This window comes from Notolabrus celidotus, chromosome 13 (genome assembly GCF_009762535.1).
Source record: "Notolabrus celidotus isolate fNotCel1 chromosome 13, fNotCel1.pri, whole genome shotgun sequence".
NCBI classification, from domain to species: Eukaryota; Metazoa; Chordata; class Actinopteri; order Labriformes; family Labridae; genus Notolabrus; species Notolabrus celidotus.
In genome coordinates this window covers 11036955-11055504 of record NC_048284.1, presented here as the reverse complement: position 1 = coordinate 11055504, position 18550 = coordinate 11036955, and the positions used below count along the sequence as shown (strand labels likewise).

The following is an 18550-nucleotide window of genomic DNA, read 5'->3' as shown; positions in this document are numbered from 1 at the left end:
AAGTTGGTGATAAGAGCATCTAACTTGGGAAAATTAAAAACTAGGCACCATTTTTAATGTTCTATTGATTGAAAATAATAATATTTACTACAACTGTATTCAAACTTCAACAAACACAACAGTTTTCTTTAGATTTGTATACAAAATAAAACTGTTAATGTCTTTGAAACATTTCAAAACTAAAGCGTTTCTCAAATGTCCAATATAACCTCTTTTCTTTCAGTGAGAGTCAGAGGTCACTGGTAAACAGATTTAGTGAGGTTTCTGCTGACTTCTCTGATGACTCTGTGAGCTGTACCTTGTATGTCTTTCCAAAGACGCTCTTTTGAGCTGAATTTCTTGCCATCACTGTAAATTATCTCCTTTATTATTGACCACAAGTTCTCAGTAAGGTTGAAATCAGGTGAGCAGGCAGGCCAGTTCATGAGGCGTTCCTCTTTAAAGCCCTGAGATGCCATCCTGTCCTGGGAATAACGTGAGGCATTGTGCTCATGCATGAACACTAGCATCTTTTTCACTTTAGCTGAATGTCTTTTCCTCCATGGAGGGAAATACAAAAGAGGATCGCCACACAGTTGAAGAAATATATTCACTATCTGACTGCTTGACAAATTTGAAAACGACTGTTGACATAGTTTTTAAAATATTCACAAAACTGCAACTTAAATAACACTTGATACCACTCTTGGAATTGTCGGTGAACATAAAGCTGGGATCAAAGCTTTAGCTTAGCCTTGCAACACTATTGGAAACATAGTAAAATTGCTAGCATGGTTCTGTCTGTTCAGTTGTATCCAATTTGTTTAACTTGTAGTCTAATTCATTCGATTAAAGGCTCTCTTTGCACTGACAATTGAAATGTCAAGAGGAGCTTTAAGAGCTTCATGGAAAGAACAAAAAAAAGGCCATTTGGAGGCCTGTGCAAACAAGTTCAAAGTCATAAACAAGTTGTTGCTTTGAGTCATCAAATGATTCCCAGTTTTCCCCATAAAACTTTGATGGAGACATTGTGTTTTATTGCAGAAATATTTCTGTCTGCCTTGCTTTCAAAACATATTAGCTCAATGTTTTATGATTACCTGACAAAAGAATGAGAGGAAATTGTCTTAGTAAGATATTTCTCTTTGTATTATGTCATCAAAAGTCATTTTACTGGATTGCTTACCGTCTTAGCTTGTCCTGCGATCATTTTAACCTGCTATAGAGAGAAAAAATGCTTGTTAGCATTTAGCAGAGGGATAAACAAATGCTACTGGTTAATGCCAGAAACTGTAATAAGAACCAGACCGGTTGTTAGCATACGAGAAACAAATCAAACATGACTGGACTCAATTGTGGAAAGTCTAAAACATGACTTTATCTTCAAACTTTCAAACTTAACTGCATTGATCGTGGGACTGAACCCTGGCCTCCTGTCTGTCTGGCTGTTTGGGGGTCGGTCGGGTTAGTACAGCAGGTTAGTATTCTAACAAGTGTTAAGTCTGAGCCCCGGGAGCCAACCAGGAAGTCCCGTCTCGGCAGGCGGTCCTCTTGTAAAGAGGGGGAGGGGCTCCATAAAGCACGGCTAATGAGATGGCACGTTAATGAAGCTTGCTGCAGTGCAGAGGAGAGCACCTGGAGCATGAGTGGAGTCGTATAGAGAATGTGCATCTGGGCACGCGGACACAGAAAGGCATGCAGGGAAAGCAGCAAGAGTAAGGGAATTAGAAACTTTAGCAAAGGGACAGAAGAACTGGAATATTCTCACTGTTTTCTTTCAGATGTTTGTAAAGCATCTGACAGATTGATAGACTTGCATGAGAAAAGTGATGTCTAAACTGAAGCAGAAAGTAGAACCCAACTAATCTGAGCAAATACGGACATTTTTCAGATATTTTGGTATCAAATATGGATGTTTTCTGACATGTGCTAAACAACAATTATTCACAGAAAAATGCAGAAAACAATACTTTGGATTATTGACAAATGTCATGATGATAATAATAATAATAATACATTTTATTTAAAGGCGCCTTTCTCTGCACTCAAGGACACCGCACAGATATATATATATATATATATATACATACATACATACACAAATTTACATTAATGGAAACAAAATCAAAGTCAAAATGAAAACAATATAAACTAACAAAGTGGTAAGAAAAAATAGAAACAGTAACAAAATGACAGTGCAATTAAGGTTTGTCCAGCTGACACATGTCACTTTTTTTTTTTAAGTTATATATTTGGGCTTTTTTGCCTTTATTGGATAGGACAGCCAAAGAGAGACAGGAAATGTGGGGAGTAGAGAGTGGGGCATGACATGCAGGTAATAGTCGACCAGTCGGGAGTCGATCCGGCGACCCCTGCAGCGAGGACTATAGCCTCTATACGTGGGACACTTAGACCGCTAGGCCACCAGTGCCCCGACACATGTCACTTTAAAGTTGACAATACTCTCAGCATTGTCTGCTGTATCTGTAGAAGGGTACTACATTCAAACAGATGCAATTCTCCCCTAAAATTCATGGACTGTAAAGGAAAGTGTTTCTTCCACAAAGTAATTTGTTAGGGACGAAGCAGCATTCTGAGTAGCTCTGCATTCTTAGCCTTGCAGATTTGACACAGTAAGGGTACATTTTTTATTACAGGTCAAAAATGTACTCATCCACCACCTTTTGGACAAGAATCTGCACCAGATCACATTTGATTTGTGTTAATTTTGTCTAATCTCATTGCTGATCTTATTCTGTACATGTGTAGGTAGTGTTGTCTGACAGAAAATCTCACCCTCCTGTCTTTTTATAGTCTAATATCTCTTATTATTAATATTTGCTAAGGAAAATACAACACAAAGGCTGTTTCTTCAGCATGCTAAATCGTTTTGACACATGAATCTCAGTGTGTCATAACCAGTTAAAAACTCCTAACAGGAGCTTGAAGTATTTTAAATTCATACTAAATTCACACTATGTTTTCACTCCTCAATATTTAACTAAGAAATTATGATTTATGAACAAAACAATCAAACAGTGTATAGACAATGATGCACTATTGTCACACCCACACAGGGATTTTCTGCTATATAAACCTTGGCTGGAGTTGTCCAAAGCTCTGCAGGGATTTCATCGAAGGTCATCATTAACATCGGTTAAGTTATCACTTCTCCAGTAACAAAACTAATCAGACCTTCCCTGGAGTCCTGATATTATACTGAGTCTAGAAGGACCCTTCACTTGACATCCCAAGTGTTCTCTTTTTTATTTTGCAATATGATGATTAGACTTTAAAGTCCTCCTTGGAGGTATTTCCAGGAAATTCTAACTCAAGCACTTTCAGCATATTTCAGGAACATCCCTAATGTTCTGTGAAGGTTCAAGACGTTTGTAACCTTCAGAGAACATTTAGGGAACGTTTGGCAGGGCTGCGAGAATCTCCCCTCTTATGTTGGAGGATATGTTAATGTAGCAGCACTGAAGCAACTCATGCTAGTCATAGAGCTAAGGTTGAGCATTATAATGATGGTATTAGTGTGAGATGTGTTAGCATGGAGAGAGGATGGTAATTTTGGGGGAAAGAGGATGTGAGGAAGTGAGGAGATTAACTTACCTCTGTCCTTCCCATTCAGCAGTCTCTCCTCCTCTTCTCGAACATCATCTGCTCAGAGGAGAAGATGAAATACATAAGTATATTTTGATTGCTTCCTTAAGATTTATTATTAGTGTTATGAGTGAACATTAATCACTCAATGAAAATATTAAGTATATTTTTAAAATTTGTGAAAATAGGAAATGTTATGAGCCACAAAAAGGTAGAAATAGGACCTGAGGGATAATATTGCACAGCCTGTTTGGGTACATATTAGGGCAGTCGCAAATATTGAGGATAATGGTCTTTAAAAAACATGAAATGTTGATATTGTACTAAAAATGAGCATATGACAATACCCTGTAACTTATTGGGTCATGGTTTGGGGCAGTAGTGAACCTCTACACTGGTTGCCGCCCACTGTAAAACGGAGGACAGACGAAGAAGAAGCATCAGGCGCAAACGTAGAAGAAGTCTTGGGCTGTTTTGGAAACGGCCTGCTACATGCTACCTAGAAATGTAGTAGGCAGTACGTACTGCCTACTACATACTGCGTTTGAAGTTAGTATGTAGTATGACTGTTCTGTTCTGTTTTGCAGTATGCTTGGCCAGGCGTCACTGGATTTTCCGGTTTAGGAAGCGGATGTAAACAACGACCAAGCTGATAGCGAAACTGCTTCGTTAGCATCACTTAAAATAAAAAAGTTAAGAAGTGGTTTATATGGAATATAATAGTTTTCACAGCACCTAAAAACAAAGTGTTCCCATGTAAAAAAGAAGAAAAAAGAAAAAGCGGAACGAGTGCTGTGCATTTTGGGAAACAGTACGCGAGTTGAGACTGGTCCGATGCATACCGAGAAATGTTTCCGAATCAGTACGACATCTGGGAAGTTTTGGCATACTGCTGATTTTGCTCTTGATCACATACTACATACTGAAATATGGCCAAATCAGTAGGGGAGAACAGGGTTGGTTGTAACACAGGTTGGTTGGCACACTCCTTATATCTCGCCACCAGAGGGCACTGTCTCTCAAATTGGGGTATGGACATTTCCAGAATTAGGATCAGAGCTAGCCAACATAGTCTTCTCTGGAGTAAGACAGGTGAACTTGAGGTGAGAGGACTTTTTGTGTTTTTCATGTCAAATTGTAAATATCTAGCTCCTCAGTATTTTTCTTCTAGGCTTTTAAACGATGGATCTATAACAAAACAAGTGTTACCCTTACAAAGTGTGAGGGGAAAGCTATAGTTTAGATTTTTATTAGCTAGCTAAGTAGTGGTTAGATGGTTGTTAGCCTTGATGCTTGGTTGTCACATGTAACAACCAACCCCTATGTTGGTAAAATCATGCATGGTGAAATTAGTTGGAGTGCGCAGACCCTACATTTGCCATCACTGTAATCCAGACAGTGACTGCATGTAGCCTAGTTGAGTAGGCCATTATTGTTCGGCCTATTTGTTTTGTTCTTTATGTTGTTGTGATGGGGTTGGTTGTGTCTTTGATAGTTCCTCTTTGTTACAATGAGTTGGAAAATGAGAGGGATACACATTTCAAGCCAACACCATATGCTTCAATTTAATGTAGGAATGATTGTTGAAAAATGTTTCGATGAGCAATCATCAAAACAGTAAAAAGTGATACAACCACCCCCATTTTCCCCCACGTACTACTAGTATAGTGGGCGGTTTCAAAAAATAGCCACAGTTGACTCAGTATGGTTGTCAGCTAGTCAGCTATGCCGTTACCGCAGTATGTGGGTTCTACTGCAGCGCTAATCACATAGGAAGAGATGACAGATGAGAGCGTGGTACTCTACCGGATCCCCAAAAAGTTTCCTTAACAAGTTTATGCAAAGTTTTTTGATTGCATAAAGATTTATTTTTATTGGCCAAAATAATTGTAAGGGGAAATTCTGATATCATGGCAGCCCTAGTACATACAGAGATGTGTATGATTTTGTGTTGGTAAGAGTCGGCGTGTGTACCAGAGTGGAGCTCTTTGACCAGAGAGGACACAGTGTTGGTGATGGAGTCAGCTGCTACCAGGAGGTCATTCCTCAGGTTCCTTCTCGGGCCTGAGATGACGAGAAATCAGAAAATAAATCATTGTCCAGTGTTCAATGCCGTAGTTGAATAATTTCATTCACACTGATTGGACAGCTTTGTGGAGAATACTGATCCTGGATTCACTCTGTGAGATCTGTTCGACATGTACCCTAGTAATCAGAACCATAAACACTCAGAACCCTTATTTGCATAGGATGTAATGAGAATTTTCAAGAAGCAAATGATGAAGCAAAAACAGTAATTTTTAAACACGAGGCACATTTTCATCAAGAGTGTGTCGAGAGCGGAGCAGAATTCATCAAACACAAACAGACTGTGCGGCTCGGAGCAGCTGGAGGAAAGCTTTTGATGTATCTCTCCCTTGCTCGTGATTATTTGGTTGTTTTAATAAACTTCAACTTCATTTAACTTAGCAATCTAATCACTCTCTGATAAAGCGGATCATTTGTGTTCTCACTTAACACTATATTTGATTTTGACACCGTAATTATTTGACAAATAGGCTACTTCTTCAAAAATTTCTTCCTGTCATTTGGTTTCGATTACAGACTGATGGTGTTCACAGCACCATGAACTGCTAATAATGTGAAACTAAAATGAAACACTGGCTGGAGAGTAGTGTAACTGATTGAATAAATACAGGTAGGAAACAAGCCTGGAAATCAGACAAAACCAAAAATATTGGCGTATATAGAAACAGAGTTAATAAACCTTTTATCAGGAGTTGGAATGAGAGATTTCTCTGTATACCTACAGAGTGACATTTTATCTGAAGTACTCAGTGTTTCCCTCACATGGGCTTCACTCTGCTGGGTGGCCCAGGTATACTTTCCAACCATTACAGCATTTCTTTTTTTTCTTTTATGTAGTAGCAATCAATAAACTAGTGGGCCATCTCAAACCGGTCTCTACCTCCTTATACTTGTTACAAATAACGACTGATGCATGCTCTACAGGTGATCAGAGACAGAGAGATGTCTGCTTGTATAACCCTCTTATAAATGAACTGAATGAGTTGTGACATGTCATATAAAAAAAAAAAAATTTAACCATTATTTTGACAATTCTGTGCAGCTGGTTGCTACCAATTTGATTCTGCACTCTCAGTTTGGGATAATTTCAAGTACTGGATCACAAAAATAAGCCTCTGCACATTCAGATCACCTGTTCTGATTTCATGTGAAACCCTGCAAAACTTTATATCTTGGCATAGTTTTAATGGAGTTGGGGTGAAGGTGAGGGTAAGCTGATGGTGGAGATTTAAGTGCAGGACTATTTACTTTTTATCATTATTATTTTTATTTCTATATATGTATTTCTTTTGGAAGCTTTTTCATCTGATCTGTTGAGGACAAGACAGTGGATAGAGGGGGAAACTGAGTGAGAGTTGGGGAGTGAGATGCAGGGCAAGGGGCCGCTGGAATCAAACGCGGGTCGCCCCCTATATGGGCGTGCAACTAAAACATTAAGCCAAGCCAAGCGATGGACTGAATAAAATATGGTAGTAGTATCCATGACATCACCCATCTGTTTCTGAAGCGCTGTTTGAAGCCAATCGGCGGCAGCAGCCATATTGCTGCTGTCGAGCGATTGGGACGGAAAGAGGCGGGCTTTGAGCCTCCTAGCCAACAGCTACAGTGTTCCCACCTGCCAATCAAGTCAGCTGTGCCTCTCATTGGAAGACTCGTAATCTCAATATCTTCGAAATTGCTGCGTTAGAAAAAAATTCGCCCCCCTACAGTGTGAGCCAATCGAGAAATGAGCTCTCCAGACTACACTTGTTTTTTTGTACCAGGCTGTAAACATGTTTATTTCTGCTGTGAAGATCGTCTTTTTTGAATTGGTGTGTATGTGGTCTCCGGTACTTCCGGAGCCAGCCTCAAGCGGAACCTTGATGAACTGCAGTTTTTAACACTTCTGCATTGAACTCATATTTTTAGACCGGAGGTTGCCGCTTGAGCCAAGCCCAGGAGCATTTACATGTTTTTGCATCCATGCATATTTAGATTAGGCAAAATGTCAGGATTAGAATAAAGCCATGTGCAGGCATGAAAATTCTTCTCTTTAACAAAAAAAACGTTTGAATGTGTCGATTGATGTGTTGAGGGTAACTGGGTTCAACAATTGACTGTTAACCTTTAGTTAATCACCTACACTTGAAAATTTAACAGCAGGTGTTGAAGTGTTCTCCAACTCACACAGCTGTTTGTAACATAAAAATAAATAAACAGCCTAACTAGGAAATAGCTGAGAGGCTTAAAAAAGTGATGGAACAAATCCCAGCAAACATGTATCTTGTGTATTTATCAGGGTTGAAAATAATGGGACTTTCCCTTTAAATTGATCACTTATAATTATCAACTTTTCCCCCTTCCATTAGATCTGAAATTTAAATGTGTGCAATGCTTACCTTGGGCAAAAGCTTCTTGGACGTCACCCCCTACTCCAGCGAGGGAGTCTTGAGGAGAATACATGTGAACGTGGGGAGATGCAGCACCCACAGAGCGGACGGTTGACGGACTCGGTCGGGAAGGAGAGGCGTGAGAAGAGCCAGCCGCCTGCGCCTGAGAGAAGAATTTATAAGACTTGTTATACGTCACTTCCTGCTTTGTGAGACAGCTAACTTTTCATTTTTGTTGCAGCTGACGTCATCTACACAGTACAGTGAAAAATCTGGTCACAGCTGGTAAAAACAGAACATGACTGATGATTGATTTTGACATTTCTGCATGACATCCGAGCTAACTCCCACATTCACACCACTGTGAGGCAAACATGAAGGGGGGTACACTTACTGCCTGTCGCTGTTCCTCATCCTAGAGGGCCACAACATGAGTGGTCGGAAAACAAAGAGGGGAGAAAAGGATGGAAAAGGAAAAGGTCAGACACAGTCAGCAAGGAAAGGTGGAATTATTAAGGAGGAAATAGCAGGAGGAAAAGCGAGGCTTGTTACTGCATAGACAGACAGAGAGGTGTGAAGAAAGAGGGAGACTTTGCCCTCTAGTGTGTGACAGGGTACCATGCTAGAAACAATAGACAGTTAAAGTGTGTGTGTTGGTGTTGGTGTGTGTTTGTGTGCGTGTCACCTTGAGCAGCTTCATCAGTCCCTCCAGCTGTACCATCAGCTCCCTCCTGCTCTCTTGCAGAGACGACATCCTCTGCTCCAGCTCATCTTTCCTTTGTCTGCAACACACAGCAAACCCTCCATTACTGCTACATGACAGAGTGAGGAGGCAGCAGTTACAGCGCCAAAGCACTCAGAGACGGCAGGAGACAACATTTAAAATAACATATTGATTTGAGGTTGCAGAGGCACGATGACAAGACTAAAAGACAGGAAGCCGAAAAAAAACACTGGAAATAGAATGACTTGCTTCTTTTACACTTCATCCATGTCATGCATCCCAAAATTTGATTTACGGAGTTCATTTTCACAAAGCCACATGAACAGTTTTAGTTTTCATCAGTGAGATCAAAACATTGGGCACAGAAGTAGCACAGTCCAGTGCAGACTTCTTAGTTTGTGCCATTACTGAGGAGGCTGAAAAACACTGTATTTCTCTGACTGGGTACAAAGAATGGACAATATGTCTCACCCTCGCCACAGGCACTGAAGTATTGCACTGGTGACGTTTCTTGAGCCAGAGTCTGGGCAGCAGTGATCAGCTGTTAGAGCTGCTATGTTTATGTCTGTCCCTCCCTCTAACCAAAACACACATTCAACTTGGAAATAAAACAGGAAAGATCAGCCAATAGCGGAACAGATTCTTGTGTTGGTTTGAAGTAGGGATGCAGATTCAGAGTATGCTCCAACATCGATCTTTTGAGATGTTCACGATTGTCAAATGTCAATTTTCAATCACTGGTCAATGAAGCTTTGCATTAGTATGCAGGATACATTAGTCATACGCCTCAGCTGCTTTCAGCTGTCAGGCTGCAGTTTGAATCATTGTTTCCGATCCACACAACCAAAACTGCCTGTACAGTCTAAATGTCTGTTTTACCCTTGCGGGGGATTTTACAATGCACTCCATGGAAAGCCAAAGTAGGCTGCTCGGCTAACCCGGGAAGCACTTAAGCAGAGCCTGTAGCGCCAAGCATAACTGTATTTCCATTTGGCAATAAATGGTTAAATCTATGACGAGAGTGTTCCTAACTGGACTAAGAACTGGTAGAGGAAACAGCCAACTCCTTAGATGACAAGAAAGATATCAAAAGTGCGTCTTAAACGCTTCATTTGAGAGTAAATTCATTGATAGAAACCATGAAAGCATGAAACCAACAACAATTTGACGTGTACTTTGACTTTCTAGTTTGACCCATGTCCCAACTCGCTGAACTAACTATATGAATTAAGCCCCCTTGGATGTCACTCACACTAATAATGGTAATGAATTCCCATATTTTACAAGTGTAAGAAGTCAATCAAAATTCAATGTAAGTCTGATTTCAATGTAATTTGCAATCTTATTGAAAATGTATTATTATTATTTTACTTTTATTTAATATTATTATTATCCTTTTCATTGGTTGTTGTATATTACTTTATCCATCTGTCTAGTTTTGATTATTTTTCTTCTTTTATTTTTCTTCGTTAGACTAACTGTATGTAATAAACTTGAAAAATGCAAAGAAAAAAAAAGAAGAAGAAAAAAGTCAGCATGCTAAGGGGTCCCTTACAGCAGAGTTTCAGGAGCAGGACCACACCTCAACCACACCTCTTCCGGCTCTCTTATAAATTCAAACCTATCCCTCTCCTCCCCTTCGTTCTCCAGTTCTGCATCCAACCTTCCCTCCCATCTTCTTCCTATTTCTTTCTTTCTTTCTTTCCTACTATACATAGGGCTCTTTAAGGGGGGTTGTTGTGCCTACGGCGGATCCCTTCAAGCTTCCCCAAACCAGCAACGGCAGGAGGTTCAACGTCAAATCGAGAATCTCTATTCCAATTAAATCAATAAATCATTGTCAAATTACATCCTGTTGATGGTGTGGTCCTTGCTAATGAAATGTCTTTTAAAGTATTTTATCTGGACCCCCTTACCCCCTTCTTATATATGTGATATATATTGATATGTGATTGTGATTTTTCACCTGAAAGTTTTATTTTGTAGATGTGAGGATCACTTCCTGTATTTAAGGGGCACGTCTGGCTATTACCTGCAACACAGAGGAAGGCTTTGTCCTGAAACTAGGGATGTACACAATTAATCGATTATTGTTTAATTGATTGTTTTGAGAAATTACTTGAAACATGCATTTTTGTTTTCAATTTTCCGTCACGTGGAACAAACATCATGTGGTCTCATATTTTGTTCAGCTCTCAGGGAGGTGTTTCAAGTTTAAAGCATGTTTGGATGTGAATCAGCTGTTAAAGGTGTTGCACACAGTGGAGACGCTCAGCTGGGGGCTGCGGCTGTGCTTCAGGTCTCAACGTTTGCTTTTTAAAGAGGATCGATACGCAACTGCTGCCAACAAAGGCACGGACACGAAGGTTAACAACTTTAAACAGGACATTTCCCCACTTTTGATACAAAGCCAACAGACTGTTGAGAATTGCTAGTACGCTATGTTTGCAGAGCAGCAACATAAGAGCCGTCTGAGCTTTTCTGCAGCTGGACTGATTATGACCCGGTTGTGCTCCAGGCTGATACCTGACCGAACACACATGTTTAATTTTCTCAATAAGAACGAGTAGACAGAAAACTGGACACTGTAAGTCTGAAGTACTTTTCTGTTAGTATTATGAGCTTTCACTTTATAAGACTATGTCCCCGGAGAATATTTTTATGAGCCTGATCGTTGATAATCAGTGTTAAACATGTAACCGTATTCAATAACGTCAGTTAGATGCATTTTGTTGCTGTAGAAAATATAATTTAGGGGGAAAACAATGTATTTGGCCTTGTTTTTGACATAAGAATAATAATATTTTTTTATTATTGATTAATTGATAATTGATCGTTAACATTTTCAAAAATCGATGACAGAAAATACTTAAAATATACATCCCTAGCTGAAACATGTCAGTTGTTGTGACCAGTCAGTGCTATTGCCCAGATTAAATTTAGCATGCTGACTTTATTCTGTTCAGCTCTAATTGTTTTGGCTTCACATTTGGGAAGCTGTTATGTTGTCCATCTGTTTATACAGCCTGTGGGCAAAATAGGAAGCAATTGCTTCTTAAATTGGATTCAGGTAGAGCCAGATGAAAGCACCGGGGAAAAAATAAAAAATCTGTGGATACACTGGATGGAAAAATTGATGGTAAGAGATCAAAGAAAGGGAAATCCATGGTCATAAAACCTGAGCATTTTCCTTGGTGATTATTTCTTTCAGGGTTGAAAGAGGAAACTCAGTGGACATAAAATCTAGCAATGTTAGCCGCCTGTAATATAAGAGTGTGATGAGAATCTGAGACAGACCACAAAGGGCTGAAAATAAACATATAATGGTCCTCAGATGGCAGACGCATCAGGGAAGTTCATCATACAGGCCGCAAAGTGTTGGACTCAAACTGCACTTGTATGATGAATTCAAAGTATTCAAAGAAAGCTGGTGGCATAAAGAGGCCATGATTTAAGAGTCAGCTGACAACAGAGCAGAGAAAAAAAGAAAACAAAGGTGTTTACAGTCGTTTTGTTCCAAACAGAATATGGTCTGGAGAGGACATTAAAGTGGGAGCATAACTCTTTTCATTCCTACTTGGCCTCTCTTCACACAGTAAGATAAATGTGTAAATAAACAAGTGAAAAAATTAGGCTGACTCATACAGTAACTCCAGATTTGAGTCTTTATGATCCAAAACTCAAACTTCCAACAGCAGGAGCGACAGATAGTAACAAAGAACACTTAATCGGAGTTATTTACTGGAGATTTTCCTCAATAATGCTTGCTTGTCCTGAATCTTTGTCAACAAAAAGGAAATCCTTGAAGGGATGCAGGAACTAGACTATCAGAAAACAAAAATGCATTTGAGAAAGCATCCATCATTTTAATAAATAACTGCCCTGCACATGTGCACAGTTACTGTACAGGATGTAAACTTCATTATAACATCATCTAGCTTAGAAGAAAGCAGTGGAGGGGAAAATTCTTGTGATTATGAAAAGAGGTCACACCTTAGACAATATATACCACACATGAACACATGCACAGACATGAGTCAGGTATGGCATGTTAGGCTTGTTTGAAGAGAGGAGAGTGAACATGCATAGAGGTGTGTGTGATCACCTTTATATTTGTAATACCACGATTTAATGTTGTTCCTTAAAAAATGCAAAATGAAAATTGAATGTCTATGTGGCTGATTTGTGGAGATCTTGTTTTCCTTAATAAACATATTGAAACACAAAACATGAAAAGATGTTTGAATTAAGGGACCTGTATTGTAAAGTTTGCGTTTTGCCAATAAAATCAAATCTTGAGAAAAAAATACCATGATGTGAATTTTAGGTCATACCGCCCACCCCTAAAACGACTCTGTTTTGCATTTTAATGTCTCCTACGAATCTTATGTTGTCCGCGACAGCATTAATAGCTGCTTTGAATTATGTGACAATTTAAATGTGTCATTAGGTTGTTTCAGTTTTCACTACAGATGCGGTTTAGGTCAGATAACAAGTGTCATTACATATGTATAACATTCATTGCAGCATATCTTATACTTTGGTAATTATTGTAGTGATGACAAGTTAATTGTTGATGATGATAATGGAAGGTCTTAAATTGTCTGGTTGCTTCATTGTAGATGTTCCTTATTTTATTAAGAAAAAAAAGAAAAAAAACCTTATTTACTTTTGTGCATTGCCTTTACACTGCTTGGCAGTACCTGCATCCAAATGGACTTGAAGCACTTTGTTACTCTTACTGATCTTGTTTCCTCTTGTCTAGATCTTTGCTTGTGTTGTTCTTGTTCTTGTATGTCCGTCGCTTTGGATAAAAGCGTCTGCTAAATGACATTGTAGTTGTAATTGTAATATCTTAATTAAATATTCTAGCACTAAATCAATATTTATGAATAACACAGAGTGCATACTGGGATTAAAGCTACTGCATGTAGTCCACAAACATGGTCTGAGATCAATAAAGAACATCTACGCATCTATCCATCCATCTATCCATCCATCCATCCATCCATCCATCCAGCAATCTATCATTCTGAAAAACACTTGATTTTAGTGCCCCCTTGTGGTCATGGCTTCACATTAAAAGGGCCACTAACTGGCATGTTTAGGACATTTCACAAATTCAGTTTCACTTTACTGCACTAATGCAGCATCATCATATGAAAATCAAGGTACAGTGACTTTAAGGTTACTTTTTTTTTTTTTACCTGAATTCTCTTTTTCCTTCAAGAAGAGGCCGTGCAGGTTAATTAAAGGGAGAGCAGCTCAATCATGTAAAGTGTCAGATTTAGCCATACATGCTGATTTTCAGCTGCAGCCTCTGGGAGGTTGACTTCATTTCAAACGCTTAACGAGAAAATGTACTAAGTAAAAAAAATCACATAAGCACTTAAAACCACAAGAATCCTTAAACATAAGTTTGAGCAACACCTTCAGAGGAAGATTTGTTTTATAGGAAGTCTCCCTCCTCTTCCTTTTTTTGTTTTTCCTGAAAAGCATAAATATGCTGGAAGTGAATTCTACATTGGCTTTACACAAAATTCCACCATCTGTCATCACCATCTGCCATAAAGCACTCCCCCTCTGTGCAGCAAAACAACAGAGTAGACTTCCCGCCAAATCTGACACTGTGGCTCACAGTAACGCAGTGGAAGTGGGAGTGGGTAGGAAACTTTGATTGGTTTTGAAAATGATGTTTTGGTGACACTCCAGTTGTAAAACAAAAGAAAATAGATCAAAGAATAGTGAGAGTTTGTGTACATGCAGCAGGGGAGCAGACAGCACAGCTCCTCAGCAGACTGGTGGTTGGTGGAGTCGGTGTTTACCTGAGCAGACGGAGCTCGGCGAGCAGAGTCGGGTTGGTGGTGCCTTTCTCTGGGCTGGCCTGGCACGCTGCGTCATGCTGAGCGCGGAGACGTTTGATCTCTGCCAAGATCTCTCTGAGAAAAGAAAAACACGCTGGTCAGCTAAGGCGGGGGGAGAGTGACTCGACAGAGCAGACTGTGAGAGGCCGGGGCAGGACTGCACACACAGACACACACTGATGCAGGCTTTTGTAGACTTTCAGGTCAGATTTTGTGGAAGGCATCTCAAGACAAAGCTTGAATGTTCATTCTTTTACCTGTTTTTGCACTCCAGCTGAGCGATGAGCTCCCTCTTCTGTTTGTTCACGTCAAAGTTGATGCTCCGGTTTGGTATCACCTGAAATAAATACCTAAAATTACTCGAGCTTGTTTGGTTTTACCCAACCTCTGGATTATTTATTGATCACCTGACAACTTAAAGATGATCTCAGTGTAGAGGTTTTGCTTTAAGATATAAGAGAGACCACAGAGCTCTGTGTTTAAGGATCATAAAACTACCTGGTTCTGTGTCTTTTGTGTATTTCAAGCTTGGTTGTGTGAAAGAATAAGGTGTCATTGACTCACTCCAGAGCTGTCAGTCTCTGCCAGTCGGGAGGTGTAGCGGGCGATCAGTTTGTGCTCCTCATCTTGTCTGCTGGGACTGTCTACACTACTGCAACACACACACACACACAAAAAAACACACACAGCAGGAAAAACAGCAAATTTTAACATCTTTCCATTTCAAATAATCAGTTTTTCCAGGTATCACGAGAGTATGAATGTGTTCAATTTCACCTGTTAGCGACTATATGTGACAAATAGGAAATTCCAGTGTGTGTATCAGCAGAAAGGTAGTAGAGAACATGCTAACTAAGATAAATTGAAGTGAGAACACTAAAAGCGGCTAACTGTGACACCTTGGGCTGCTCTGGAGGCGATTCACATACGCTGCGATCAGAGCGTGTTCCTCGTTCATACGCTGAGCAGTTGCCAAACTACAGAAAAGAAAAGACAGGACATAAACATACATCAGATGAAGATATCTCATCTTGTCTTTGTTTTCTTTGTGCAACAACATCTACCTCTTGTGTTGTTATATTATATTGTGTGTGCACTTTAAAGGAGCTGCTCTCCCAAATCTCATTCGTACTATGTACAGTGAAAATAAAGGCCTTCAAGGCTTTTTTCAAGGCTTTCAAGTCATAGGAATTAAGAACGACAGAATTAATAAAGACTTGAATTTTAGAGTCTGGTTTCTTCACATGACAGTAACACTTTGTTTCACTCAATCAAATCACAGAGATGAAATGTGCATCTTATGTAAAGCTTGTGAAGAACATGAACAAGTGAGTGAAAGACACGACTGATAGCTCATTCTTGTTGACTCAGGCAGTGTTTAATGAACCCTCAGACATATGCAAACGTCTAATAATACAATCCTAAATATCACAAAGTCTTCTCTCCTCTTTAGGTTTACCTTTTGGAGGACTCTGGGGCTGCTGAAGACAGCATGGCCTCACCGCTGTTTCCAAGGGGGCGAGTGGGGCTGCACACACAAACACAAACAGAAAATGCATGAGACAGAGGTGCTGGTTGGTCGGCGGGTTATGCATAAAATACAGAAGCTACAGTCCTCGTCGCAGCAGTCACTGGTATAACATCTGGCCACAATCCCTTGCAGCTTTTCTATCTCAAAGGGCAAAGATTCATGAAAAAATAACTTAAATAAAAGAGGGAAAGTGCACAGGACTGATGTTAACAAGAGTTTAAACATAGAGTAAGGCCTTGATCAGACAGGAAACTGTTTTTGAGGTGAGCAATGTCCATTTCCAGGTTATTTTTTTGTTTAACAACAGGTGTTTTCTAACCTGCTGATGTACCCAGATGACCTCAGGATTTTATAGAAGTGCTCTGAACCTCTTAAACCGAAAATAACACAACTCAGAACGGTTCAAGCACACAATGTTTAACATTTTTCTCATGATCTGTTCAGATGAAAAGGAGTTCACCTCACAGGTTAATCTCTGACAGGCGATCCGCTGGATGCCTGACAAATATCGATGCACTTGAGTATAGCACAAGCGTTTCTTGTTGTAACGTACATTTTTTCTACAGTGGTGTTTAAACTATGACAGTTTTTCCACAGTTGAATTTCAAAATATATCGCCTTGCTTACACTGTCTACCTCACTATGTTGAACTTCTATCAGCCCTACTGAAGAGGAGAACTGATTGGGGAATGTGGATGACTGAGGCTGAGTTGCTCAACAAAGTAATAAGAGGGCGTTCACATTCTTTTGTTAATAATTTTTATTACATAGGAAAGTAACAAGCTGACTTTCAGCACTGACTCGGTTCATGGCTGATTCAAACAGTAGCTGCAGCTTGTTGATTTAACCTCTTCTCTGCTGATGTCTATAAAACTTTCTAAGTAAAGCCAATAAAACTCTAAATTTCTTAACAGCACAGTCGCATCATCAAGTTCACAGCTCAAAAAAAACCACATTTAAGAGTGCAGTACCTCTCTAGAAAACACAAAGGCCTTCCTCCCAGAAAACACACATTCTTACACTCACATACTAACACACTCTCACGTGCTTTGAGTGCAATCATGCAATGGTGAATTGTGCTAGTCTGAGCAAACACAGACAGGGCAAAGATCACCAGACGGAGAGACAGAGAGGCAGAATGAAAGATAGTGAAAATGCAGTAGAAAGGGGGTTTGAAAAGGAGACAGAAATGTTCAAAAATGACAGTTCAGGAGAGGAATAAACCTGAGGTGGAGTAATTCTGAGCATACTCACATCTGTGCTTAGTGCAGTCTCTGTGTGCTAGCATGAATGTGTGCCCAGCGCTTGGAGGTTTGTAGTGACCCAGTCTACTGATGTTTGGAAAATCAAACTGTGTGACCCAGCACGAGGGGCGGAGCAACCCTGGGCGGTTAGCTTTGGAGGTGGGACTTTTTGTCTGAACTTATTGTGTACAAAACGTGTGCTAGTAAATCTTACTTTATGTATTGTAAGGTGAATATTTTCTGTAATAATTAACATTCTCATAAGAGCCTTTAACTGTACTCCTGACTGACTGACCATTAACTTATTTGATGGTTTAGTCACAGACTTTCCCAAAAAGTGTTATACTTATCTTTCACAAATGTTGGAATGAAATTGCATTAAAATGTACAAAACAGTGAAATGTATCTTGGCTAGCCAGGCAGCTCTGAGTGCTAAGCACCCCTAAACATCCAATGCTAGAATCCGCCCTGTTGCATAACCCTCTTTGCTTAGAAGACGCTTTAGTGCTGCAATAAAGGAATAACGGATGCAGACATGTTGGCCCTTATCCAGACAAGCGCTTACTGGCCACGGTTTTTGCTTGCATCATCACAACATTCTGTTTTTCAGCCGTGTTGTTTTGGTGATAAAAGTATTTCGGACGAAAACCAAAAATGCATTTTTAGGCCATTTTTCAGCTGAAATTTTTCAGTGGCGGAATTTTTCGGTGTATCCCTAGTAATTACGTATAGATGTTAGATGTGTGAGATGTTGTGAGGTGTGTTCACTTGTTGTGACGTCTTACACTATGTTGGCGAGGTTGAGGGTCCTCTCAGGTTCCTCTGGGAAAATCGGATGAGGTGGCTCTCTGGACGACACACAGCCCAGAGTCCTGCTCAGGGCTCGACCAAACTTTGTGGCAGACGACTTCTACACACACACACACACACACACACACACACACACACACACACACACACACACACACACACACACACACACACACACACACACACACACACACACACACACACACACACACACACACACACACACACACACACACACACAGAAACACAGATGTCAAGAGAGCAATCGTGGACTGTGTGACTGTTGATATTTGCAACCCTGAATGTTTATGCAGCATTGTAAACTAAATTCAAGG

The 18550-nt window shown here is 39.9% G+C and overlaps 1 protein-coding gene across 9 annotated transcripts in view; it reads right to left on the bottom strand.

The window, feature by feature from the left end:
• LOC117823970 (dystrobrevin beta-like) overlaps window positions 1-18550 on the bottom strand; it is a 42884-nt gene that overhangs the window by 3332 nt on the left and 21002 nt on the right. For 3 of the 9 annotated variants that reach the window (XM_034699281.1, XM_034699279.1, XM_034699280.1), the window contains 12 exons: window positions 18191-18315; window positions 16090-16158; window positions 15530-15607; window positions 15195-15282; window positions 14888-14967; window positions 14592-14705; window positions 8728-8824; window positions 8437-8457; window positions 8052-8205; window positions 5560-5649; window positions 3595-3642; window positions 1166-1198 (listed from right to left, as the gene is read on the bottom strand). In XM_034699281.1, the coding sequence (XP_034555172.1) occupies window positions 1191-1198; window positions 3595-3642; window positions 5560-5649; window positions 8052-8205; window positions 8437-8457; window positions 8728-8824; window positions 14592-14705; window positions 14888-14967; window positions 15195-15282; window positions 15530-15607; window positions 16090-16158; window positions 18191-18315 (972 nt within the window). In that variant the 3' untranslated portion in view covers window positions 1166-1190. Of the gene's footprint in view, window positions 1-1165; window positions 1199-1237; window positions 1651-3594; window positions 3643-5559; window positions 5650-8051; window positions 8206-8436; window positions 8458-8727; window positions 8825-14591; window positions 14706-14887; window positions 14968-15194; window positions 15283-15529; window positions 15608-16089; window positions 16159-18190; window positions 18316-18550 lie in introns of those variants that run through there. The other 6 variants (XM_034699283.1, XM_034699282.1, XM_034699284.1 and 3 more) reach the window with 3 other exon arrangements.